Source organism: Ipomoea nil, unplaced genomic scaffold, assembly GCF_001879475.1.
Source record: "Ipomoea nil cultivar Tokyo-kokei standard unplaced genomic scaffold, Asagao_1.1 scaffold0317, whole genome shotgun sequence".
In the NCBI taxonomy this organism is placed as follows: Eukaryota; Viridiplantae; Streptophyta; class Magnoliopsida; order Solanales; family Convolvulaceae; genus Ipomoea; species Ipomoea nil.
This window is the reverse complement of record NW_017616745.1, coordinates 2,118,874-2,145,761: the sequence shown is the minus strand read 5'-3', so window position 1 is coordinate 2,145,761 and position 26,888 is coordinate 2,118,874. Positions and strand designations below refer to the sequence as shown.

The window sequence follows — 26,888 nt, the reverse complement described above, 5'->3', positions numbered from 1 at the left end:
TTTAGTAAATACATGACAAACACTATGCATCACACAAATTTTCTTAGACAAAAATATTTAAAACCCTTAATATCTCCTCACTCCCTGTAACAATGAGAATCACAAATTCGTCACGATTTACAAATACGAGATAATACACAATAGTCGAAAATAAATATCAACACAAGGAACACACGATTTACGTGGCAAATTTCAAAATTACGGGAAAAGCCACGAACCACCACCAACAAAATTTTCACTATAACAAATTTTGGGTACAAAGTTTTAGGCTACCACATAAGTCAAACATAAAAAAATCATCATATACAACAAATTTAGGCTAAAGACTTCTATTATAATTCATAGGCCAAAAAGGAATACTAATTCGTAATTAAAATATTCAACCACCACGAGGCACGAGCATGGTGAAAAAGAATACAAATACTATAAGAATATACTCAAAAGATGCCTGTAACAAACAAGTTGATCTCAAAAATATTTGATGAAAAAAGCACCCAAGAATTTTAGCAAACTCACGACAAAAATATCAAACGTGCAACAAAATCCGCTCAAAACGCTGCTAAAGAAAAGACCAAGGAAAAAAGCTTTATTTCAATTGTTTCTCCTTACACTGCCGAACTACTGAAGGAGACAAAGAAAGAAGTAAAAGAATTTGGTTTCACTGCCTCTTAATTCTCACGTCTACCTTGCCGTCTTCAATTCCTCACTGCCAATATATAATTTGATTCCTTTTCCTTTTTAGCCAAAAAAGGAAATAAATTTTATTCCCTATATAGTATGTGAGATTCAACAAAAAGGAAAATTGTTTCCTTTTGCACAAATATAATGTGCTGCCGCCACAATCCTTTCCTTTGGCAAATTATGCCCTGGAAACGTGTTCACCATGAATGGTGAACATGGATCCAAACAGTGTTGTTTTTACGAAAAATAAATAAATTTCGCTAATGTGGTGTTAACGGCGCGCGTTTGGTCAGATTATGAATTTTCTGTTATGAGATTATTAATGTACTGTAAATTCATAATCTCATAACAGAAAATTCATAATCGCATAAAAGAAAAACATTTATTAAATTATGAATTTTATGTTATGAGATTATGAATTTACAGCTATGTAATTATGAATTTTCTGTAAATTCATAATCTCATAACAGAAAATTCATAATTTCATAACAAAAAATTCATAATCGCATAAAAGAAAATTCATAATCTCATAATAGAAAATTCATAATCTCATAAAAGAAAATTCATAATTTCATAACTGCACATTCATAAATCCATGCAATTATGAATGTGCAGGCATGGATTTATGAATGTGCAGTTATGAAATTATGAATTTTCTTTTTATGAGATTATGTTGAAGAAGCTTGCGCGAAGAGGAAGTAAAATCGCAAAATGTGAAAATAAAGAAGAAAAGTCGCGCGATTAATTAAGGAAAAAAAAAAAAAAAAACTAACAATGCACTGTTATCGTTAGGACCGTGTTCACCATGAATGGTGAACACGGTTCCATAGCATAACGATCCCTTTCCTTTGTACATATATAACATAATTTCTAATGAGCGGAGATTCAACAACAAATAATGGATACAAAAGGTTGGATCCAAACATGAGTTATTTATCACATAGGAGGAAAACTCAACCCAACAATATACAATTGTTATGCCGTGGAACCGTGTCCACCTTGCAAGGTGAATACGGTTCTATGTTCATAATTTTTGAACTTCATATTCACAGTTATTGAATTCTATATTCACAATTACAGAACTCTATGTTCATAATTACTGAACTCTATGTTCATAATTTTCGAACTTCATATTCACAATTAGTGAACTCTATATTCACAATTACAGAACTCTATGATCATAATTATAGAACTCTATGTTCATAATTTTTTAACTCTATATTCACAATTATGACAGTTTTGAAACCGTGTTCACCCTGCAACATAATTTGGGCAAATTATATCATGCACCACGGTGCATGATCAATCATGCACCGCGCGTCTTTTTTTTTTTTTAAATGAAAATAAACAGTGTTTGTTTTCCGCCGTTTCGCACCCTTTTGTAAAAAGTAACCCTGTTCTTCAGTGTCATTTTGTATACACTGCAGTGTCAGTTCAACACAACTACAGTTTCATTTCGATAGAACTATAGTTTCATTCGATATTTATAGACTCAAATATGTGAAAATGTTATTTAATTTTATTTTATATACACTATAGTTTCATTAAAACACAACTACATGATCATTTTGATATAATTACAGCTTCATTGTACAATATACACTCAAATATGTGAAATGTTATTCAGTTTCATTTTATATACACTACAGTTTCATTTCACTATAACTACAGTATCATTTTAATATAACTGCAGTGTCGGTTTAGATATACTGTAGTGTCAGTTGGTGTTTAATACACCAAACAAGCGGATTCCATTAACTATAACGGCGGGCCGTTTCTTTACTTAAAGAAACGGCGCTGTTTTTTTACCGCAGTGCACATGCACCGCGGTCTATGATATAACGACCCACATAATTTGCTAACAATAAATGAACGGCAAATTAAGTTCTGGGCTCTGGTCCACTTTGCAAGGTGGACCCTGGTCCAAATTGCTTCTTCCCTTACCATTTGTCTTCAAAATTCGTTCATCTATATTTACAATTTTTGAACTCTATACTCACTTGTAATTTTAGAACTCTATATTCACAATTTTAGATCTCAAAATACAAAATTATAGAACTTAATATTCACAATAGCAGAACGCTATATTCACAATTTTTTAACTTGATATTCACAATTACAGAACTTTATATTCCCAATTTTAGAAGTGAATATTCACAATTTTAGATATCAAAATACAAAATTACAGAACTCAATATTCACAATAGCAGAACTCTATATTCACAATTTTTTAACTCGAACATCCTCATTATTTGGACACTGCACACACAAACTGCGTCGTTTTAGATCTGGGTGATGGAATGAACTGCAAACATTTGTCATCTATAAATTGAATGAGACTTCAAAGTTCAAACAACATTACCTACAAACATCATAACTACCTATTCTCCCAAGTTGTCGGCAACATGAAAACCCTCGCAATACTCTTATTCGCATTTTCCCTCTATCTCCTTCCCAACCCAACTCACTCTGCGTTCAATCCAATCCGCCTTCCCATCCGCCTTCCCACGGCCGACGCAGCAGTAGCCTCCGACAACACTCCGGTGGTGGACACCGACGGAAACGAGCTCCGGGCCGGCGAAACTTACTACATAACCTCCATCGAAACGCCGCACTCCGCCTCCGCAGGAGTGCAACTTGCCTGGTTAAACTCTACAGCACAATGCGCGAGCAACGTGGTCGTGCCGCGGTGCTTTTCGTTCGGCGACCCCATTAGGGTCAGGCCGACTGACCCCAACGCCGCCGTCGTCTTGCCGTCGAAGTTCCTGAGCTTCGAATTCTCCGTTTCGACGCCCCGGGTTTGCGCGAGTAGTGTCTATTGGGGGATCCAGTACGACAGGCCATCCCAACAATTCTTCTTGAACTCCGGCGAGTTTGTCTCCGACCTTAGCGGCCAGTTCAAGATTGTAGCCCAACCGGACCCTAACACTTACAGAATCGATTATTGTCCGTTTGGCGGCCACAAATGCTTCTACGTTAGCCTAAACATCGACGAGTCAGCCGGGGCTGTGCGTTGGGTTCTGAGTGATAATAATTTTCTCCCTGTATGGTTCAGGAAAACTAGAAACTGTTTAGATTTCACACTGTAAACCGGGGTGTGAGGTCAGAAATTTAGTTTTTCTGTGTTGGGTGTGGGATCTTGGAAGTTAATTATGCTAAATAAGTGACGTTAGTTGCAGGTTTCACAACTTATAACAGATCCTAGATTGTTGTGTACTGTTTGTGTAAACCCTATAATCTTTAAATAAACAAGCATAAATTATTATTTATGAGGTCCTATATTAACAACAAGCTTTCCTCCAATAGTTTATTTAACCCACACGATAGACAATATTTGGGAGAAGAGACCAATGTTCGAATCCAACCGTATTCATCCTTACATATAAACAATAATTTGTTGGAGAAAAACATAAATGAAATACTTATTTTGAAGGGTAAAAATGTCCATTTAACAATAAAGGGGAAAAAACTGCCACTTGTAACATACCTGAGGGGGAAAATTTGAATACATAAATAACTCAGGAGGAATAGTGCTATAAGCATATAACTCAGAGAAAAAACTGTTATTTTCCTTTATTCATTTTTTTATTTAACGTTGTTTTTACATATTTTAAGATTTCATTATATATTTTTAAAGTTTGTTTTATAATTTAGTATTTTTATATTTTTAATTTTTAATAATAACTAATTGTCAATTTTCTTTTTGTTTTCGTTTTGAGTTATTTTTAGCATTTTCAAATGTTTTCGTTGACGGAAATTGAAATATTTAAGTACTCATCTGCGTTCTTAAGCTCATTTTTTCAACTTTCCTCCAATTTTACTTTCTTCCCTAGTTTAGCACTTGTTTTTTTGTTCGAAATTGGCATAGGTTAACAACATATAGTTCAGAGTTATTTTCGACAAACTATATTCCAAATTCAGGTATGAGTTGAAAATATACAAGCAAAATGGTCATGTTTTCCTTAGCTCCCTTTTCAAATAATTTTTTCCACTAGCTAGAATAACTTAAAATTATGATTTATTAAAAATGATGCTTATACTCTGGTTAATTACACCCAAAAATTAGGGACAACCCCAATCGAATTGGTTAGACAAGTCATTTGGTAACTATGAGTGATTGTTGATTGATCTTTTCGATTTGAGCTAATTCCTAATAGGCTATATCTTCTTTTAAAAATTAAAAATTATACATTTTCAATAGTATATAAAGACTAAAAATGGCATAATTTGTTATATTGTGTGTGGCGACCAAATCATTCATTGTCATTGAATCACAAAAAATCATGTGTCTTTTATAAACATACTAAACACATGCATTCGAATTAAGTCATATTGTATGTGAGTAGCTCCTCCCTATTGCATTCCATTTAGGGGGGTGTATTCAATCATGACTTTTGTAGAGTTTTAAAGACTTTTAAAATGATAGATTTTAATAAATTTTGATTGACTTTCATAGAGTCGTTCAGAACTTTTTAAAACTTTATAAGACTCTATAAAAGTCTATATAAAAAACATTCATAGACTTTTATTAACTTTTTATTTTAAAAAGTCTATAAAAAGTCATTGAAATTCTAAATTGAATACATGCTTACAAACTTTCAATGATTTTGATTCTTATCATTTATAATTTTCTTACAAAACATTTATAATATATCATAAAATTCTTTTTATTATATAGTTTTTCACCTACATCAGCATTCTCAACATTATTATTTTTATCCATAGTATATTGAGACTTACTAATTACTTATATATATATATATATATTATTAATAAACATTAACAAAAAAAAACTATTTCATTAGAAATTCATAACAATACTGAACAATAAAATTTATAATAAAAGAATTGATCAAATAAAGTATTTAAAAATATAATTACAAGTTGCATAAAATAAAAAATATAAATATAATATTAATAATATATATAAAAAAATTATACTTTTATTGCTAGGCATCACGCAAAGAAATATTATTTGCAATAGCAATTTGAGACTGCGAACAACAACAAGGTGCTACTGTTTGCAACCCCAAATTGTTGTTGCGAACAATAGTTCGCTATTCGTAGTAACCTGTTGTTAAAAAAAAAAAGGAAAAATATATATTACGAATATAAACATAAAAAGAATAAAAATTAAAATATATAAGTATTTATATGAATATTATGAAACATTTATTAAAATTTGACGATGAAAAATTTGCTTTGTTCATGTATTTAGGGAGAATTAGAGTTTAGGTATGAGGAAAATAATATTATTTTGAATTTTTAGATGAAGATTGTAAAATGTAGGAGAGAGAGAAAAATTGGTAGAGTTTAGGTATGAGGAAAATATAGGATAATGAAGAAAAAAATAATTTAGATAGGCTTATAAAGTTTAAATATGAAGAAAAAATAAAGTTTATATAGAGAGAGAAAACACTCAAAGTTGTTAGAAAGAAAATTTTGAAATCTTGGGGTTGATGGTTGGATTTCAACTATTTATATTTGAGAAGGAAAAGTCTACAAAAGTCTTAAAATTAAAAAGTCTACAAAAGTTCATAACTTTTTGAATACCACATGACTTTTAAAAACTCTTTAAAAGTCTTAATTGAATACCACACGACTTTTAAAGACTCTTTAAAAATCTTGATTGAATACCGCCTGACTTTTAAAGACTCTCTAAAAGTTTGAATTGAATACCTCCAAACTTTTAAAGTTCATAAAAGTCTTTAAAACTCTACGAAAGTCATGATTGAATACACCCCCTTAGTGAAGGGCAAGTTCATGAGGTGAGAATCCTACCAGTTGCCACCTACCTCTCAACATTTTATTTATTGAAAATATATTATCTTTTAATAACTTTTTAAGGTATGAAAGACAACATAAAATGTTGTCTCATAAATATCTTTTATATAAAATTTTCATAATTGATATATACGACGTGAGTTAATTTTATTTTTGGTCTTAAATTTATAAGTGTCAGTTCATTTTTAGTTTTTTTTTTTTTTTTTAAACATCCTCATTTGGTCTAAGTATTATTGTGGCATGACCATTTTTAGTCACCCGTCAATAAAATCATTGAAATGTCATTAAATATAAAGACATTTTAATCTTTTTTTTTATACAAAGTAGGTTAACCTGCTATATTTTTTATGTTTTTTTTTTTTTTTGAAAATTTTCATAATTGAAGACTGAAATGCCCTTGTATTAAACGGTATTTAAACTGTTTTGTTGATAAAATTAGACAAAAAATGATTATGCCACAATATTACTAGGATCAAAAGTGGAGGTTCTAATAAAAAAGGATTTAAAATGGACTCTCACCTATAAATCTAGGACCAAAAATAGAATTAATTCTATACAATGTCGTGTTGTTGTTGTTGTTTATTTTTTATTTTTAAAGAAAGATAGTATCTACTTAAATATAAATTTTGCTTTTATTTTATTGATAATAAATTAATAACTTAATAAGATCCACTAATACATTGCACCTCTAACTTGCGCCCAAATATATAACTAGTAGCGAATGCATAATTTTTTTTTTTTTAATACTTGTCTTTTATAGTAGTGAAGTGCTTAATCAATTTTTTTTTTTAGTACTATTGACTCAATTACAATGTAGTATATGTTTTGATCAATATACTTTTTCTATCAGTTGTAACCTAAAGAGTCAATACCCCACCACTAGGGTTCAATCCTGTGACCTTCCCTCAAAGAAAGCCACAAAGATGTCAATTGAACACAAAATGCTTGATAGATGATTAATCGATTTAGTTCTCTCCGTTATATTTTCAAACAACCTTATTAATTAGATGATTGGTATTACTAGAATTTTTTTTAATATTAAAATGAACCAAAAATTGAGATTTAAAAAAAAAATCTTAAATTCACATTTTTGAACCACACTTTTAGTTAAGGTTTCTTCAATTGTTATACCATGGACTAGCTCTATCTTAAATTGTGAACCATGATCCAAAAATTATGTGTCTGTAATTGACATATATATTGTGTACATGCAGTAGTTAACTATGATGGATTATATTAGTCCGGGGGTTCGAATCAATTAACCCAATTAATGATCGAATTATGACAAGTACGGATTGAATCAATGTAAATTAATGTAACGATAATAAGGGATGAATATTGATACAAATATAACTATACAAGTCAGGGGGACGAATATTGTATTAATTGTGTATAAAATGCTATTACAAAGATGAGAATTATGTAATAACAGGACAATGTATTGGATTAGGACAAGAGATGTCTAAACAAGACACAAATGAGTGTTTAAATACTCTAATTCGTTGTAACAACCTGGAGAACGCGGTGGGAGTTGCCGCAACCGTCTTAGACCGCAACACACGTCGCAAGACTCGGACAACGGGGAGACCCCGCCCCTTGGCCGAGCACAGAGCTCGGCCAAGTGGCCGACCATGAGGTGGCCGACCGTGGCATGGCCGACCCTCGAGGCGACCGACCGTGGCATGGCAAACCATTGGGTGGCAGACCGTCCCATGGTCTGCTCGGCCAACCTCGAGTGTAGGTTCGTCTAGTGCCTCGTGTTTGATTTCCTCCATATTGTTCCGCTCTGGATCCATTCGGAATTATTCCATCAAACCATAAATAAATTGAAAGTATATAGCATGTTAACTACACGGTTAAATGACTCAGTTTAATTAGTATAATATGTGGAGAATTACTCTCGTACATCAAGATCAAGGTCTTCTTAGTACGATTTACTTTTCATGTATAATATATGAGTTATTACATAAGAACATGATTTGCCCCACACTTTTAGATAATAGTTATGAGTTTCACTCATCACCTAAAAAGTATAAGATATTGTGTCATAAAAACATACTTTATATCTTCTTTTTTTTTTTAAATAAAACTTTCATGATTTTTTTGTACACATCTCATTGCATTTTTTTAAAAAAGAAAGTAAATATCAACTTAAATATAAGTATGAAATTATGAATTGATCGATTCATTGAACGAACAAGACTTTGTGTTATGGGAACATATCTTTCATTTTTTTTTTTTTTTTTTTAAATTTCATGATTGATATGTACGTACAATACCCACTTTATTGTAGCATGTGATTGTTTTTGAAAGATCTCATAAAAAATCTTATCGGAAAGCAATATTACCCATTTATTGTAGCATGTGATTAATGAACAAAAACCCTACACATTGAAAGTGCCATAATAAATTCAACCTTATCGTCTATAGATATTCTCAATGGCATGAACCTCAAAAAAACACACCTACAAACATATATATATATATATATAAAATTAAGTTCATGTGCGGTTGATCTGAGTGTCTCCCATGTGGATGTGTGTGAGTTTTGTATTTAATTAAGGTGCGTGAATTTTGTGTTTAAGGTGCGTGAGTTTTGTGCTTAATTTTGCGTGAGTTTTGTGCTTTTAATTTAAGTAGTTATTGAAACTTAATGTGCGTGAGTTTTGTGTTTAAAGTGCGTGTGTTTTGTGCTTAATAATGTGCATGAGATTAGTGTTCTTAAAGTGTTTTGTTTGTGTGCTTAATTTGCGTGTGTTGTATACTTAAAGTGCGCCAATTTAATGCTTAATGTGCTTCCAACCGCACAATCGCACGGGAAGCCATTCCCGCACCTGATCCCTTCCCTACTTAATGAAGGGCAAGTTGTGAGGTGAGAATCCTACCAGTTGCCACCTACCTCTCAACATTTTATTTATTGAAATTATATTCTCTTTTAATAATTTTTAAGCTATGAAAGACACTATTATATTGAACAAAAATGTTGTCTTATAAATATCTTTTATATAAAACTAATATTTTCACCCGTGCGATGCACGGAATGGAATTGTTGTAATATATTAAGAATATTTAAATCGATATATAATTATTTAAGAGTTAATTTCACCAGAGGTCGCTTATCTTTCCTGACAATTCCAAATTTAATCCTAGACTATAGTTATTAATTATTACGATTTATTCTATGTTATAATTCTTACGTTAATATTTATACTATTATTATTAACACTTAATTACTTTTAGATATTATTATTACCACTTATATTATTATTATTATTATTATTATTTTTATTATTATTATTATTAATATAATCTCCAAAAAAATAATAATAATGAGGATTTCCGACCACCATAGATGGTCGAAATGGAAAATCAATTTTTAAAAATTCAAATAGGCGAATTTTTTTTTCTTGGGTATGGGTATTTCCGACCAGTCTACTAAAGATGGTCGGAAATTCCAACAACAGTAGTAAAAGTGATTGGAAATTTCGTCCTTTTTCCATCAAGTCTAACTTTTGGACGAAAAAATGTCACATTTTTTAGGGTGGTCGGAAAACTGGTCAGAAAAACAAAAATTTTCAGCCGTGGTACGTGAGTTTTGTGCTTGAGGTGCGTGAGTCTGTACTTAATGTGAGTAGTGTTGAAACTTAAGGTGCATGAGTTTTGTGCGTAAGGTGTGTGAGTTTTGTACTTAATGTGCGTGAGTTTTGTACTTAATGTGCGTGAAAACTTAAGGTGCGTGGGTTTTATTCTTAAGGTGCGTCAATTTGTGCTTAATGTGCATGAGATTAGTGTTCTTAAGGTGTTTTGTTTATGTGATTAGTATGTGTGTTGTATATTTCAAATGCATCAATTTAATCCTTAATGTGCATCCAACCCCAACTTAAACGTGGCGTATCACATTGTTCACGACTATCCCACGAGGCAACAATTCTTTTCGATATTTCCTCCCAAATCCTACGGCCAGCATATGATCATTATCAACTCTATCTCATATTCTTATCCCATTTAGTGAAGGGCAAATTGGCGAGATGAGAATCGTACCAGTTCCACCTACCTACCATTTATTGAACCTTCTTTATTCCATATGTCAATTTTATAATTAATTTTTGATAATGAAGGGTGCTATTCCGGGAAAACAAACATTTTTTTTTTAGTAAATACATGACAAACACTATGCATCACACAAATTTTCTTAGACAAAAATATTTAAAACCCTTAATATCTCCTCACTCCCTGTAACAATGAGAATCACAAATTCGTCACGATTTACAAATACGAGATAATACACAATAGTCGAAAATAAATATCAACTTAATGTGCTTTTAATTTAAGTAGTTATTATATTGAAACTTAATGTGCGTGAGTTTTGTGTTTAAAGTGCGTGTGTTTTGTGCTTAATAATGTGCATGAGATTAGTGTTCTTAAAGTGTTTTGTTTGTGTGCTTAATTTGCGTGTGTTGTGTACTTAAAGTGCGCCAATTTAATGCTTAATGTGCGTCGAACCGCACAATCGCACGGGAAGCCATTCCCGCACCTGATCCCTTCCCTACTTAATGAAGCGCAAGTTGTGAGGTGAGAATCCTACCAGTTGCCACCTACCTCTCAACATTTTATTTATTGAAATTATATTCTCTTTTAATAATTTTTAAGCTATGAAAGACACTATTATATTGAACAAAAATGTTGTCTTATAAATATCTTTTATATAAAACTAATATTTTCACGCGTGCGATGCACGGAATGGAATTGTTGTAATATATTAAGAATATTTAAATCGATATATAATTATTTAAGAGTTAATTTCACCAGAGGTCGCTTATCTTTCCTGACAATTCCAAATTTAATCCTAGACTATATTTATTAATTATTACGATTTATTCTATGTTATAATTCTTACGTTAATATTTATACTATTATTATTAACACTTAATTACTTTTAGATATTATTATTACCACTTATATTATTATTATTATTATTATTATTATTATTATTATTATTATTATTATTATTATTATTATTATTATTATTAGTTTCTTTTCAAGTTCTGTCTGTATATAATGGCCGTGAAGCACAAAAATAATATAACCATAATTAAATATTCTTATATTGTATTCCGTGAGTCACAATAATAACAATAATTAAATATTCTTCAATTCTATATTCTTCTAGGATTTCTATTACCTTCATTAATTATTCCCTAATTTACCATAATTAAATAATTTGACCAATTATAAAGAGAGATTATTAAATAATGCACGGGACAATTTTTAAAATAAAAATTTTAAATCTCGAAACAATACATCAATTTCAAAAAAACATTTGTCCAAAACGGACAACCGAGTCAAAAGTTATGCATTGCCGAACTTTGGATACTTTACAACTTAAAAAACAAAAATCAAAAAAATTAATCGCCGGCTCAGCCAGCGAGGCGGCCGCAGAGGAGGCCAATTCCGGCGGGAAAGTAAAAAGTTCAGGATTTTGTTTTTTTATATATAGTATAAATTTTCGTAATTGATATATACAACGTGAGTGAACTCTATACAATGGTGATTTTTTATTTTTATTTTTATTTTTATTTTTTTGTTTTAAGAAAGAAAGTATCTACTTAAATATAAATGTGGCTTTTATTTTATTGATAATAACTTAATAAGATCCACTTATACATTGCACTTCTAACTTACGCGGAACTATATATAACTAGTAGCGAATACTTTTACTTAACAACGCGAAAGCACTCTCGATTTCATCCTCCTCTTCTAGATGATTAATCAAACACGAAAGCACTCTCGATTTCACCCTCCTCTTCGAAATGATTAATCAATTTACTTCTCTCCGTTTATATTTTGAAACAACCTTATTAATTAGATGATTTGTATTACTTGATTTTATTTTTTTTTTTGAATACTTAAAAGGGATTGTTCTCATTTGAACACTTCCGCATACATACATACATATATATATATATATATATATATATATATATATATATATATATATATATAAAAGCACATAATATGTTAACTACAGACACAAATTGTATATATATATATATATATATATATATATATATATATATATATATAAAAGCACATAATATGGTAACTACAGACACAAATTGTTAACTACATATACAGTTGGCCGAACCACTATAAAAATCTTCTCGTCTCTATCTTTTTACTTTAACTCTACTGTACCTTCGAGCATTGCATTTCATACTACCTCAAATGAAAGTTTTCTTAGAACAATAAACAATGCAAAGTAATCTAAAACTTGTATAACATATCTGCTGCGTAATGACCCCGAAAGGAGTTATTTTCGAGAAAAACGAGTTGAGTCTATTCACCCCCCCCCCCTTTAAACTCTCTTTTCGACCTTACCGGACCACCACCAACAACAACAACAACAACAACAACAACAACAACAACAACAATAATAATAATAATAATAATAATAATAATAATAATAATAATTGACAAACACCCAAATTTCCTCTGCCACTGAATTTTCTTAATCAAAATCTAAACTTTTTTCCTAAATTCCCAAAAATGATTCTTCAAGTGTTCCAAACCTAGATGCATGAACTAATTTTGGACAATACTGAATGTTATACCACTTGAGGTGGCTTCATTTGATTAACTTGCAGTAAAGTCCTCTAATTTCCTGCTAACCAATACCCTTTTTGTATAATATTATGTACAGATAGCATTTCATAAAAGTTTATGATACACATAATCAAACACACACATCAGAATATCAAACCAGTAAGCAGAAGGATCAAGAACTAGTAACCAAAGGCCTGAGCCCCTCTACACATCAAAACAAATACTGGGAAAAAAAAAAAAAAGAAAAAAAGCACAGAATGATTAATACATTAATTTCTTGTTTAGTAACATCTCTTACTGAATATACTGCTACTGATCGTGTCCCAAAATGATTAATGCATTAATTAAGTCCCTGGAATATATATTTATTATTGCTTTATAAACACAACAGTAGTTTTAATAGAAAACTTCAAATCATGGTATGGTATCAACATAATGAGGTCATCTGATCCTGTAGATGGATGAGAATGGGACAAGTTCAATGTATGCTGACCTCTCTTTATATCTTCATCTTCTGTTTTTAGTCAATCTCCCTTTGAAGTAGGTTTTATATTTTCTTATTAATTAAAATTTTTAAAAAATAATTCTAGAAAATACATTACAAATGAATAACTTAGGTTCCCTGTCTCTTCTGCTTACTGGTTTGATACTATGTAAGAAAAAAAAAATAACAGAGCTGTAGAAGGAAGACAAGCAAGATTAGACTTACAATGAGGCCTGTGCACTTAACAGAGCTGTAGAAGGAAGAGCGGCGGCGGCGAGTGTGGCTGAGGCTGACACGGTGGCTGTCGGCTGCCGTCGCGGCGGCGGGAATGTTCTGGTCTCGGAAATGAGAGGGCGAGAGGAAGGGCGGCGGCGAGTGTGCAGTGGCTGAGGCTGAGACGGCAGCTGTCGTCGTCAGCAGAGGAAGGGCGGCGGCTGGAATGTTTTGGTCTCGAAAATGAGAGGGCGAGAGGAAGGGCGGCGGCAAATGTGCAGTGGCTGAGGCTGAGGCGTTGACTGTCGTCGTCGGCAGAGGAAGGGCGGTGGCTGTCGTCGTCGGTGAAGAAGGCGGACATACGAAGAAGTGAGATTTGGTGAAATTTTCTAAGGCTGGCATGGGGCGGGTAGGGTTGATTGGTCGCGGGTAAATTTTGGGTTGATTGATCGCGACACCTCTTTTCAGAGGGGTGCCGCGGAAATTGTTGTAATAAAATAATAATAAACTCTCCGTGACACCCTCTCGAGGCGGGTGCCGCGGAAAGCTTATTAAATATTTTAATATTTAATTTTCCGCGACACCCTCTGGGAGAGGGTGCCGGGAAAATTTTTTATTTTTTATTTTTTATTTTGAAATTACCTTCCACTACACCTTTATTTTAGGGGTGTAAGGGATTTTTATTTGTTTTGATTTTTCACTACAACTTCATTAAGGGGTGTAGTGTAAAGTTATACTCTTATACTCATTTTTGTAGTAGTGAGAACTAGTGGATTCGAGTGTTTTTTTACTACCTTGGACAAGACATTTTTGACAACCAATATATTGGTTTGGAGAATAAGTTGAGCATCTAGCCATGGAAATGTGGCATTGATTGATTGTAAATATAAAGAAATAAAGTTGCACTTTCATTAGAAGTTATAAATTTTAATGTGTTAAGTGTTTGATCATGACAACTAATATTAGAACATGTCGCGGATTACTGCTATACAAGTACAAACAAATAAAAAAAAAATTATAGCAATAAAAAATCATATAGTAAATATTGAAATGAGTTAATACCCAAAATCGTCCTCGACTATAGTGGTTTTTCTCAATTTCGTCCTAAACGACTTTGGTGACCTAATATCGTCCCAGACTTTTGTGTTTCGCTCAATTTAGTCCCAGACTTTTGTGTTTTTGCTCAATTTAGTCTCTCATTTGTTATTCTGTCCATTTGGTGTTAAATAAATAGACAATTCAGTAATTTTAATATTGGCATCTCTTTACTCATAGACATGTGAACTGCGAAATCCTTTTTTTTTTTACGAATTACTCCCAGAATTACTCCTAAAACTGCGAATATAAAATTTGATTTGCAGGTCCGGGAGTAATTCTGGGTGTAATTCGTACAAGAAAGAGGAATTTCGCACTTCACAAGTTGAAAGTAAAGAGAGATCAATATTGACATTATTGAATTGTCCATTTATTTAACACCAATTTGACGGAATAACAAATGGAGGACTAAATTGAGCGAAACACAAAAGTCTGGGATGATATTAGGTCACCAAAGTCGTTTAGGACGAAATTGAGAAAAACCACTATAGTTGAGGACGATTTTGGGTATTAACTCATATTGAAATGTATTTATAGTAGTTCAAGCCTACATTTATTTTTAATATGAGACAAAGGCTTCATCAAAGCCTTCACAAACACCATTTCTTTCAACTTTATGGGTATAACTAGTTGTAAATATGCTCCGATTCATGTATGTCATGTGTAATTGAATAATATCTAATGAATAATAAAAGATTAATAAAATCAAATGATCAAAATAATTAAATAAATAATTAAAGAAACACATACATTTTATAAATATTAGAATATATAATTTAAAATTTTAATAATAAGAAATATTATTATCTATTATACATTTTGTAAAATATGCATTCAACACAGTAGGTATTATGTTCCAAAAAAAATACATTTACCTTCTAACAAATATAATTAGTTTTTTCAATAATTTCTTCTATATATTATAATTAAATTTTAATATTGATATCATAATAAATGGAATAAACTTTTTTTGATATCCTCAAATTTTGATAGAACTTCGCACACATACCATCATGTCCATGGGCTTTGTATGGTGACATCATGGTCGTCTTTTAGATTTTTGTGGTCCTTTTTTTGTAAATAAATGAGGCCCTAATTTAGTCATTTGATACATAAAAATTGAAAATTGGATTGAGAAGAAATAAATTAAATTATGTCAAAGATTTTGAATGATTTTTCCATAATATAATCATTCTCACTTATTTATGAGAGAGAAGTGAAAATTGTATTGCAACTTTGGTAATCAAAGAATTTTGGGGAAAAGTTATAAAATTAATGGAGGAAGGATGAATCTTGCCATCTTCCCATGGTGGTGTCTGATTTAGGGAAAAAATGTTATGAGTTTTATGCAAGATAGAAAGCGTCAAGAAGGAATGTAGGCTTAATTACAGATTTTTACATTTGAAATCATCTTAATAAAAAAAATGTGATTTATCTTTTAAGTGAACAACTGTGATGTAGTCCTGAAATATTATGGTGTACTTTCTCGCATCAATTTCTTAGGTGATTTGAATACCCTCTTTGTCAATAAATTATACCCAAGTAGTAAATGTGATTAGTTTCAAAATGTTTTTTTATTTTTTATTTTTTTTCATGGTGTTAATAAAATACTTGGTAAATAAATATATCACATTATTTTGTATTATTACTTTGATATTTAATTATAAGATAGTGTAAAAAGAATTAAATAGACAATGTAGTTAATATAATTAATTAATAGATTTGAAGGTAAGGAATCTTTGCATTGTAAAAAATAAAGACAATATAACTAATGAAATTATATCTCTTTTAAAATTTTTTGATAATGAATAAATTTTTTTTGAATAAAGGCATTGTAAACATCTAATTCTAAAATAAAGAAATACATATGTATTATTTTTTTGGTGTAGTTACTAATTTATTTAATTTAATAAAAGTAATAGAGAGGGGCATTTACTTTTCATCCATAGTGCCGGTTTTGGCCATGTTTTGTCGGAGCGAGGGCACAGGGCCCCCAATTTTTTTAAAAAATATTTTAGATATAATTTATTATTTTTTGTACTTGATACTTATTTTTTTTTTGAATTCATTGGTCTTAATTGTAACTGAAAATAAAATTTTTGAAGCAATTGACATCAAAATTTTGATGAATAATTTTGTATTTAAATATGAAATCAAAATTTTGGTTAATAATTTTGTATTTAAATATGATCGAAAAATGACACTTTTAAATTACCTTTTGAATTGTATTATTTCTTTGTTAAATTTTTATGCAATATATTTGGACAAAAAATTGTAATTGCATTTTTATTTTTGTTATAGAATACAATAACTTGGAGTCCAAATGGATTTGAACTCAATTACCTAAGTTATAGAGATTTTCTAGATACTTCTATCTTCATCTTTCAAAGGTTTTTTGTGATTATGCTTCTTACCTTTATAAGCAGTGTTAGGAATAAATTGTAATAGATTTTGATATGCCAAATTGTAAATCGTAGAACCCCAATTTTATTTTGATTAGACTAGTCGAGTCATAGACCAAGAAAGGGAAAAATAAATTCATTAGTTGAGGAAAATGGATGAAGAAGATATAAAGGCTAAAATCAAGAATTTGCCTAGTGAAAATGGCAAATAGAAGAGGAAGATGTATGCATATGAAAATGTGTACACATGTTATGAAGACTTTCATCATAGAAGAAATCTCTCAAGAAATCCATGAAGAAATTCAAGAAGAAATTCCTCAGCAATTTCTGAAGAATTCCCGAAGAAGAAAGAACGTCACTTGAAGTTTGCATGAAGCTATCTTGAAGATCAAGCATCTATAGAAAGAAATGAGTACACCAAGTGAAACAAAATGATTATTAAATGGTTGTACGGACGAAATGGTAAAAGTTTGAAATATTAAATGTAAGGTTATAGGTTTGAATCTCACATCCCACATATTTTAAAGAAGCCAAGTTTGGGAAGAGATTTCCAAATTGAAGAAGTCTCAAAATTGAAATTATATTGCATTGAAATTGGGATGCAAGAAGGGAAGAGATTTCCCAAGTCAATTTAGAAGACGTGAAGTACAGAGGAAATGCAAAAATCCCAGACGTAAATACTAGTCCAAACTAGTAAAGATTAAATTGGAGATTATATTTTGAAGATAGAAATCACAAAAGGCGTGATCTACACCAGATGAAGTTTTTGGGACGCCATTTTTGCGTAGACTTGAAGCTCAACTTGCAGAGAATCTCTGACATATCTGCAACGTTATCTTATCCTCTGAAAAGGCAACACAAGCTAGAAGAAATTCAAAAATGAGAATGTTTTTTTTCCAACAGACAGATTCTCATTACCAGCTATAAAAGGATGAAGATTGCAGCAGTGGAAAGAAGAAGCAAAAACACACAAGAGCATAGAACAGAGCTAAACAGAGCATACAAATATCAAAAGAGCTTTCCTTATCAAGAGCTTAAATTGATATATTCTTAGTGAGATAAACGCTCAGAGTGATACAGAGCCTACAAAGAAATATCCCAGAGTGTTGAAATCTTCATCAACTACAAGAGACTAGTGCATCATTGAAGATCAACTACAGAGTCTCAAAGTTGGAAGCAAGACAAACTTGTTTTGGAGCAAAACAAGTAGAAGTCTACCGGAGCGTAGAAGTCGGGGGAGAGTAGCACGGAGTTGTGAAATCCTGGATTGTCACACGGAGTTGTGAGATTTGAAGCAGCAGTGTCGGAGACACTGGGCGTGATTAGTGCGTGCTTTGTGATCAAAGCACTAGATCATGGAAGGAGCGTTGCTATAGGAGCGTAGAAGACGGGGGGAAAGTAACGCGGAGTCGTGAAATCCTGGGAAAGTAGCACGGCGAAGTGAAACCCGAAGCAGCAGTGTTGGTGGCACTGGCGTGATTAGTGCGGGCTTGGTGATCAAAGCACTAGATCACGGAATTCATTGTATCTAGGGACCAAGTAGTGGTGGATATAGTGAATTGCTCTTGGAGATAAGAGCAAGTGGAGTAGGAGGATTACACCACCTCCGAACCACTATAAATTGCCTTGTGTTCTTTACCGCTTTCTTTACTTACTGCTCCTGCTTGCTTCTCACGTGGATAAACTTGACACAAATACACACACACCGTATGATTTATTATTTTCGCTGTGCACATGACTCTAACAATCTAGTTAAGAGTTTTAGTTTCTCTGTTGCCTTAGCAATTGTTGTGTTATGATAAAAAGTTTAAAAGTCTATCCACCCCCCCCCCCCCCCCCCCCCCAAGACTTTTACCTTACCTCTTTTGGGACCAACAATTGGTTTCAGAGCCTGGGTTTCCTATTTGGGTCAACCTGCTTCTGACTGCTAGGCAGATCCATTTTACCCAGTGTGTGTAATTGGATTATTTATCTCTCGCATCCTCTGAGAAGATGAATAAATATTTAGCTTAAAATCTATTATTCTTACTTGATGAAATGTGGGAAGTTATTGGTAAACTATGAATAGAAATAATTAATGATGATAAAAGAATATAGAAGAATATTTAATTATGGTCAAATTATTTAATTATAATAATTTTTTTTTTTTAATGTAGCAGAATATAGAAGAATATTTAATTATGGTTATATTATTATTATGGTTTGAAAGAAAGATGTTTGCTGTAATATAAATACATGTATTAGTTTCAAACTCAATCACCACCATATCGCAGTCTATTCGCATCCAATCTCAGCATTCTTGGTCATGAGATATCTCCTTACAACATTAGGAGTGCAATGAAGGTTTGAGTGGTTCGTGAGTACAACATTCCTGAAAGAAAAAGAAAAAGCAGCAATCCCATCAAGTCTAGAAGTCTATATTTTAATATGATGTTAGTTATTGTTATCTTTCATTAATTTATCATATTTGTTGAATTGTTTTTAATCTTGCAGGTGTAGAAGTCTATATTTTAATACGATGTTAGTTATTGTTATTTTTCATTATTTTTTTCCAATTGCAGGTGTAGAAATCTGTAGTTCTACTATTTCTTACGAGAAAGATAGATAAAATGGCAGATTATGAAGAGATAGATCTATATATACTAATTTTAGCCATTATGGTGAACAAACCCCTATACGGAGTGTAAATACAATATAAGTTTGTCTTTTGCGAACACATTTAATAAATCCATTAGTAAGTTTCTTAGTATTATAATGTAATCATTGTCTTATGTAGGTATATTCAATTTCATGTTGTTCTCTTATATGTGTAGTTTTTCTTCACTTGGTTATGTAAATATGTGAGACCAACTATGATCAATGAATAATATCATTCTTCCAAAATGTTGAACCACAACCCTAAAGGCACAATGAATAATATCATAGATACATTGTACGTTGCCAGTAGTATACATACCTAGAATTTTTTAGACTCTTTTGAGCCCAAATTGCTAGCCTCCATGTCCAATACCAAATGAAGTTGTTTAACTATCAAACATAATTATGATGCCAGTCTACCAAGTCGTTACATGTATTATATTAGTTAAAGCAATATTAGCATATATGATAGAATGTATAATAATAATAATAATAATAATAATAATAATAATAATAATAATAATAATAATAATAATAATAATAATAATCTACTATACTAATAAGAGCCCAAGAGAGTTAGGCCTATAATGAATAGGAAAATGACGGTCAAATTTTTTAATCAAATGAATGACACAGATTGATCAGATTTTAATTTTTCCTTAAGATTTCCTAATTTATCTTTAATTATATTATTATCCGTTAACTTTTTCGGTAAATATTATCTTTTCCGTTAATTTAGTTAGTTCACTGTTAACTTAATCATTGATTTCAATAAGAATGGTCTTAAGTTCGAAGTTCGTACCACATCCTAATCAAAGTTGTCATAATTAGTACTTTATTTTACTCTTATTAAATTTAATAATAATTTAGTACCTACAATATATATATATATATATATATATATATATATATATATATATATATATATATATATATATATATATATATATATATATATATATATATATATATATATATGCATTTCTTTAGTTTATAATTATGTGTCTACAATGTCTTTATTAAAAAAAAAAAAAATTATTCATTATCAATAAATTAAATAAGATAAATAATTTCATTAGTTATATTGTCTTTATTTTTCTCCAATATAAAAATTCTTTACATTCAAATTCATCAATTGATTATATTCGCTGCAACAATGTCTTTATTAAAAAAAATTATTCATTATTGTTATGAAAGTGAGGAGATAGAGTTTCTAATGTGTTGTCGTATATTGTCTCAAACTGTCATAGAATAGAGAATACAAAGCCCTATAAATAGGTACTAGAAAACTACGAATAGGAAACAAGTTTAACAAGTTTTCATACGCCCTACCTACCTAAAACCCTAAACCGCCTAATATATAGAGATTCTATATATCAAATATATATTCCATAACAATCCCCCACAAGTTGGAGCATATATTTTAATAATGCCCAACTTGTTACACAAATGAGTGATAACCCAGAATAACTAAATAATAAATAACTCAAGTCCATTTAGGAAACTTCTTTGAAATGAAAGCTTTGAACGCCACGAATTCCACAAACAACGGGTGAACACAAAGTGACCGAACAAGCTGGAGATTGGATACTCATACTCCCCCATCCAACGAAAGCTTCGAACGCCACGAATCCCATGAACAACGGGTGAACACAAAGTGACCGAACAAGCTTGAGATAGGATACTCCCCTTTAAACGAAAGCTGTGAACGTCACCAATACTGCAACTCCGGGTGAACACAAAGTGGATCGAACAAGCTTGAACACACAAGGTAAAGACAAACTCCAAACTAGAGGACACAATTTCTTCACTAGCAAAAGGGAAGTATCTTAAGTAACAAAAGGGAAGCATGCTCCAATCAACGAGCATAAAAAAGGAGAGACATCACCTAAACAAAGGAGAGGCAACACCAAAACGAGATAGGACCAAAGCAAGACAGCACCAAAACAAAAAATGAGACAACACCAAAACAAAAAACGAGACAACATCAAAACCCAAAACGAGACAACCCAAAACACAAAACGAGACAGCACCAAAACACACAATGGACTCCATCCTTCTAGAGGTCAGCAACATAAAGACCCCTAGACGCAAGCCCTTCACCAAAAAACCCTCTTCGTCAAAAGATTCTGAGACAGCAGCAGCAACAGATATATACGCAACCATACTCACAAACACAGATCACAAAACCACACAAACGAGGGAGCCTGAAGGGGTATGAAACAACCTGACCGGAAAGCAATAATCACGGAAGCTAAATGGTCCAAACTAAGTCAAGAACCGAGAATAGGGGACCTAGGCGACCCAAAAACAGGGGACAAATATTTTTTTTTCTGGTGGCCGGAAAGCCCTCACGTGCCGGCGCGTGGGCCGAGTGGCGGAGGGTTGCGGCGGCGCGTGAGCTTCACGCACAGCCCAGAACAGCATCGAAATCTACAGGCATGATTGTCGGTCGCCGACAACCCTTCTTAAATGGGTGGTGACAACAACGGAGCGGAAAAAAAATCGCTTTATCGTAATCGCTTTAACGTCGTTTTTGTGCTTAAGGTGCGTCAATTCTTCAATTGATGATAATGAAAGATACTATTTTGGGAAAACAAACACTTTCTTACTAAATACAAGCAAACACTATCCATAATCCGTTTATGGGTGTAAACGAGCCGAACTCTAGCTCGAGCTCGATAAACATTAAGTAAGTTCGATCGAGCTAAAAAATTGAAGCTCGAGCTCGAAGTTGAGTGAGCTCGAACCAAGCGGCTCATTTACAACCCTATGCATCAATAAAATATTTTAAAAATCTTATCGATGAAAAATGGGGGGTGGGGGCGGGTGGGTGTATGTGTAATATAACCATTTATTTGTACACGAGATAAATGAAGTGCAAACATTTATGGTCTATAAATTGCATGAGACTCCAACAACATTAGCTACAAATTAAACATCATAAATTCATAACTACCTCTTCTCCCAAGTTGTCGTCAACATGAAAACCCTCACAGCACTCTTATTCGCACTTTCCCTCTATCTCCTTCCCAACCCAACTTATTCTACTTTCAATCCCATTCGCCTTCGTACCGCCGACGTAGCAGTAGCGTCTGGCACTCCGGTGCTGGACACCGACGGGGACGAGCTCCGGGCCGGCGAAACATACTACATAAACTCCATCGGCAATCCGGGAGCCCTCATCGTAGGAGTGCGAGTAGACTGGCCAGTTTCTGCAACATGCCAGACCAGATTGCTCTTATCGCGGCCCTTATCCGACGGCCACCCCATCAGGATCAGGCCGGCGGACCCCAACGCCCCAGTCGTCTTGACGTCGAGGTTGCAGAGCTTCGAATCCATCGTTGATATGCCCCAGGTTTGTTTGGGTAATGTCTATTGGGCGATCCGGTACGAGGCGTCAAGCGGCGATTACATCTTGAACACCACCCAGTTCGTCCCCAGCCTTAGCAGCCAGTTCATGATTGAAGTGGTGCCGGAGCATAAGGCTTACAAATTCACTTATTGTCCCTTTGGCGGCCACAAATGCTACAACGTTGGCTTAGTCTTCGGGCCCTTCAGGAATCTGCGTTTGGCTCTGTCTGAAAATTCTTTTTTCTCTATTGTGTTCAAGAAAGCTAGATTGTGATTTAATTTAACACCGTAAGCTAGCTGGGGTGTCAGGTGTGCATGGGGTCTGATCTTTCAGGTTAATTAAATAAGTGACGTTAGTTGCAGGTTTCACAACTTACAACCGATCCTATACTAGATTGTTGTGTGCTGTTTGTGTAAACCTTATCATCTTTAAATAAATTATTATCTACAATATAATAGCTTGGTAATCCTGAGGTCCTAAATTCACAACAACTTTCTCTCCAATACTTTATTTAGCCTACACGGGTTTAATAAGGAGTACTGTATTTGGGGAGGAGATTAAGGTTTAATTTGAACCTGAACCTCAGCATCATATCGGCGGTGGGTACCAGCATTTAATTGGCCTTTTCAAAAAAAGAAATAAATCTAAAATCATAATAAGTTTCAATCCAGGTTATGTCGTCCCTGGTTTTATGTCCGTTAATTCTTTTTTGTACCTTATGCTATAAATGTTGTACTACATAATTATTTGGACAAAAATATCCCTGCCCGCCCGTTATAACTTCTGTTATCTTTCATATTATTATTACCATGCACATGCATACACAATATCTTTTTCTTACATTTTTCAATTGTTAAGTTTGATTTTATTTAGATTTTAATTAAATGTTACCATAATTATATTATCATTTCTATAATTCTTTCTTCATTAATATTAATATGAATTCTACAATTATATATATATATATATATATATATATATATATATATATATATATATATATATATATATATACACACACACAATTATTTAACTAAGATTTTAACATTAAGTTTTAATATTAACATATATTTTTGCGCATCGCGCATATAAAATACTAATATTTAATATATATATGCCAATGATACAGTATTCTAGAGTTAATTTCAGTTTGGGTCTCTTGTTTCATTTTTCTACTTTAATTCTCAAGCAAAAAAAAATCATACATAATGCTAATTAAAAATACAAAATGACATATTTTGTCATAGTACGTGTGTGTGGAGGACCAAGACAGTCGTCATCATCATCGAAACACATAAAATCATGACTTTTATAAACATATTAAATGCATTAAATTAATGAATAATTATCATAAACTGGTTGAAGTCGATTTTGACAACATTGTACGCGCATGTAAGAATACACATGCAACCAATCCTTGCTTGTGCGTTTTAAATCTTAAAATCCTTCTTTTATTTTTTAGTTGGCAAAAGCATGTATGAAACCGTGTCACCGTGAGATGGGTTGAATTAAGATGAAAATGTGATACTTATACACATAAATGTCATACTTTTTGCGGGTAAATAAAATTGTTGTTACTTATAAGGATAAATGTAATACTTTTAAAGGAAAATGTAATACGGAATAGCGGAATTTTCAAAAAAAAAAAGTGCAAAATGACGTCATTTTGTACCAGGGCGTACAATACAATGTGCACCCTGGTGCACGATATAAATTTCCATGAAATTATGAATTGATTCATTGAACCTACAAGACGTTGTGTTATGGGAACACATCTTTTTTTATACAATTTGCATGATTGATATGCACGTACAATACCGGGTTACATTTTTTAAAAGAAAATTATTGCTACTTAAATATACGCCACTTATTTGTAGCATCTGATTGTTTTTAAAGGATCTTATCAAAAATCTTATCAGAAAGCAATGTAGCATATGATTAATGAACAAAAACCCTACACATTTAATTGTACTATTGCCTCATGCCCACACTGTCAGTGCCGTAATAATGATGATGATAACTTAATGTAAAACATAACAATCGAAACTTAAACGTGGTGTATCAAATTGGCGTGATGAGAATCGTATCAGTTGCCACTTGCCACCTACCTACCATTTATTATTGAACCTTCTTTATTCAATATGTCAATTTTATAATTAGTATTTGATAATAAAGGATGCTATTTCGGGAAAACAAACATTTTTTTTCTTATTAGTAAATACATGACAAACACTATGCATCACACAAATTTTTCTTAGACAAAAATATTTAAAAACCCTTATTATCTTTCCACCCTTGTGACAATGAAAATTACACAGCCGACACGATTCAGATAATACACACTATTTACGTGGAAAATTCTAAAATCATGAAAAAATTAAATACCACCATCAACAAAATTTCTACTATAATAAATTTTGGGTGGCTACCACACGAGTCAAATATAAAAAAAGTCATCAAATTAATCAAATACAACAACTCTAACAATTGTAAATGAAGTGCAAAAATTTGTCGCCTATAAATTGAATGAGACTTCAAACAACATTACCTACAAACATTATCATAACTACCTATTCTATTCTCCCAAGTTGTCGTCAACATGAAAACCCTCGCAATACTCTTATTCGCAATTTCCGTGGTCTATCTCCTTCCCAACCCAACTCACTCTACGTTCAATCCCATCCGCCTTCCCACCGCCGCCGACACTCCGGTGCTGGACACCGACGGAGACGAGCTCCGGCCCGGCGAAACTTACTACATAAACTCCGTCGGCGGGCCGGGAGCCATCACTTTTGGAGTGCAAATTTACTGGGGACGTATTATACCAGAATGCGATACCAGAAGCTTGATCCTAACGCTGCCCTTTAGGTCCGGCACCTGCGTTATGATCAGGCCGGCGGATTCCAGCGCCTCCGTCGTCTTGCCGTCGACGTTCCAGAGCTTCGAATTCAATGCTACGAACCGAGCTTGTCCGGGTAGTGTCTATTGGGGGATCCGGTACTATAACCGCCAATACGTCTTGGAGTCCAGCGAGTTTGTCCCCAACCTTAGCGACAGGTTCAAGATTGAAGTCGTGCCGGAGCATAACGCTTACAAATTCACTTATTGTCCGTTTGGCGGCCACAAATGCTACAACGTTGGCTTATACGCCGAGGTGTGGAACCCGTTGGTCAGTTTGGCTCTCACTGCAAATTCTTCTTTCTCTGTTGTGTTCCAGAAAGCCCAAAGGAGATTCTGTACTTCCTGGTAGTAAGCCGAGGTGTGAGTACCATGTTTGTTAGTTAATTATGCTAAATAAGTGACGTTAGTTGCAGGTTTCACAACTTACAACATATCCTAGATTGTTGTGTACTGTTAAACCCTATCATCTTTAAATAAATTATTATCTATGCTTGAACAAATAGCTTGGTAATCGTGAGGTTCTAAATTGATAACAAGCTTCCCTCCAATAGTTTATTTAGCCCACACGGGTTCACTTATTCAGTAAGTCCTATTTGGAAGAGAGATAAATGTTCAAACTTCGGCAGGCGGTGCGTATCGGCATTTGACCTTATCAGCTGAGCCATTGGGTCACCGTGATTTACATCCTTCCAAATATTCTATCGGGTTGGAGATTCATACAATATGAAAAAAG

The 26,888-nt window shown here is 32.6% G+C and overlaps 1 protein-coding gene across 1 annotated transcript; it reads left to right on the top strand.

Moving 5' to 3' along the window:
• Positions 1 to 3,034: 3,034 nt before the first annotated feature.
• On the top strand, positions 3,035 to 26,551 carry LOC109168927 (sporamin B-like). The gene is made up of 2 exons (XM_019317793.1): positions 3,035 to 3,577; positions 26,312 to 26,551. The coding sequence occupies exons 1-2, from the start codon at positions 3,087 to 3,089 to the stop codon at positions 26,502 to 26,504; spliced, it is 684 nt and encodes a 227-aa protein (XP_019173338.1). The 5' UTR covers positions 3,035 to 3,086; the 3' UTR covers positions 26,505 to 26,551.
• Positions 26,552 to 26,888: the final 337 nt, after the last annotated feature.

Bases quoted from the DNA above. Each gene is read 5' to 3' on its own strand.
- LOC109168927 (XM_019317793.1), top strand. From the start codon at position 3,087: ATGAAAACCCTCGCAATACTCTTATTCGCATTTTCCCTCTATCTCCTT. The intron at 3,578-26,311 runs GTTCAAGATTGT...CCTTAGCGACAG, and splicing joins GTCTCCGACCTTAGCGGCCA to GTTCAAGATTGAAGTCGTGC.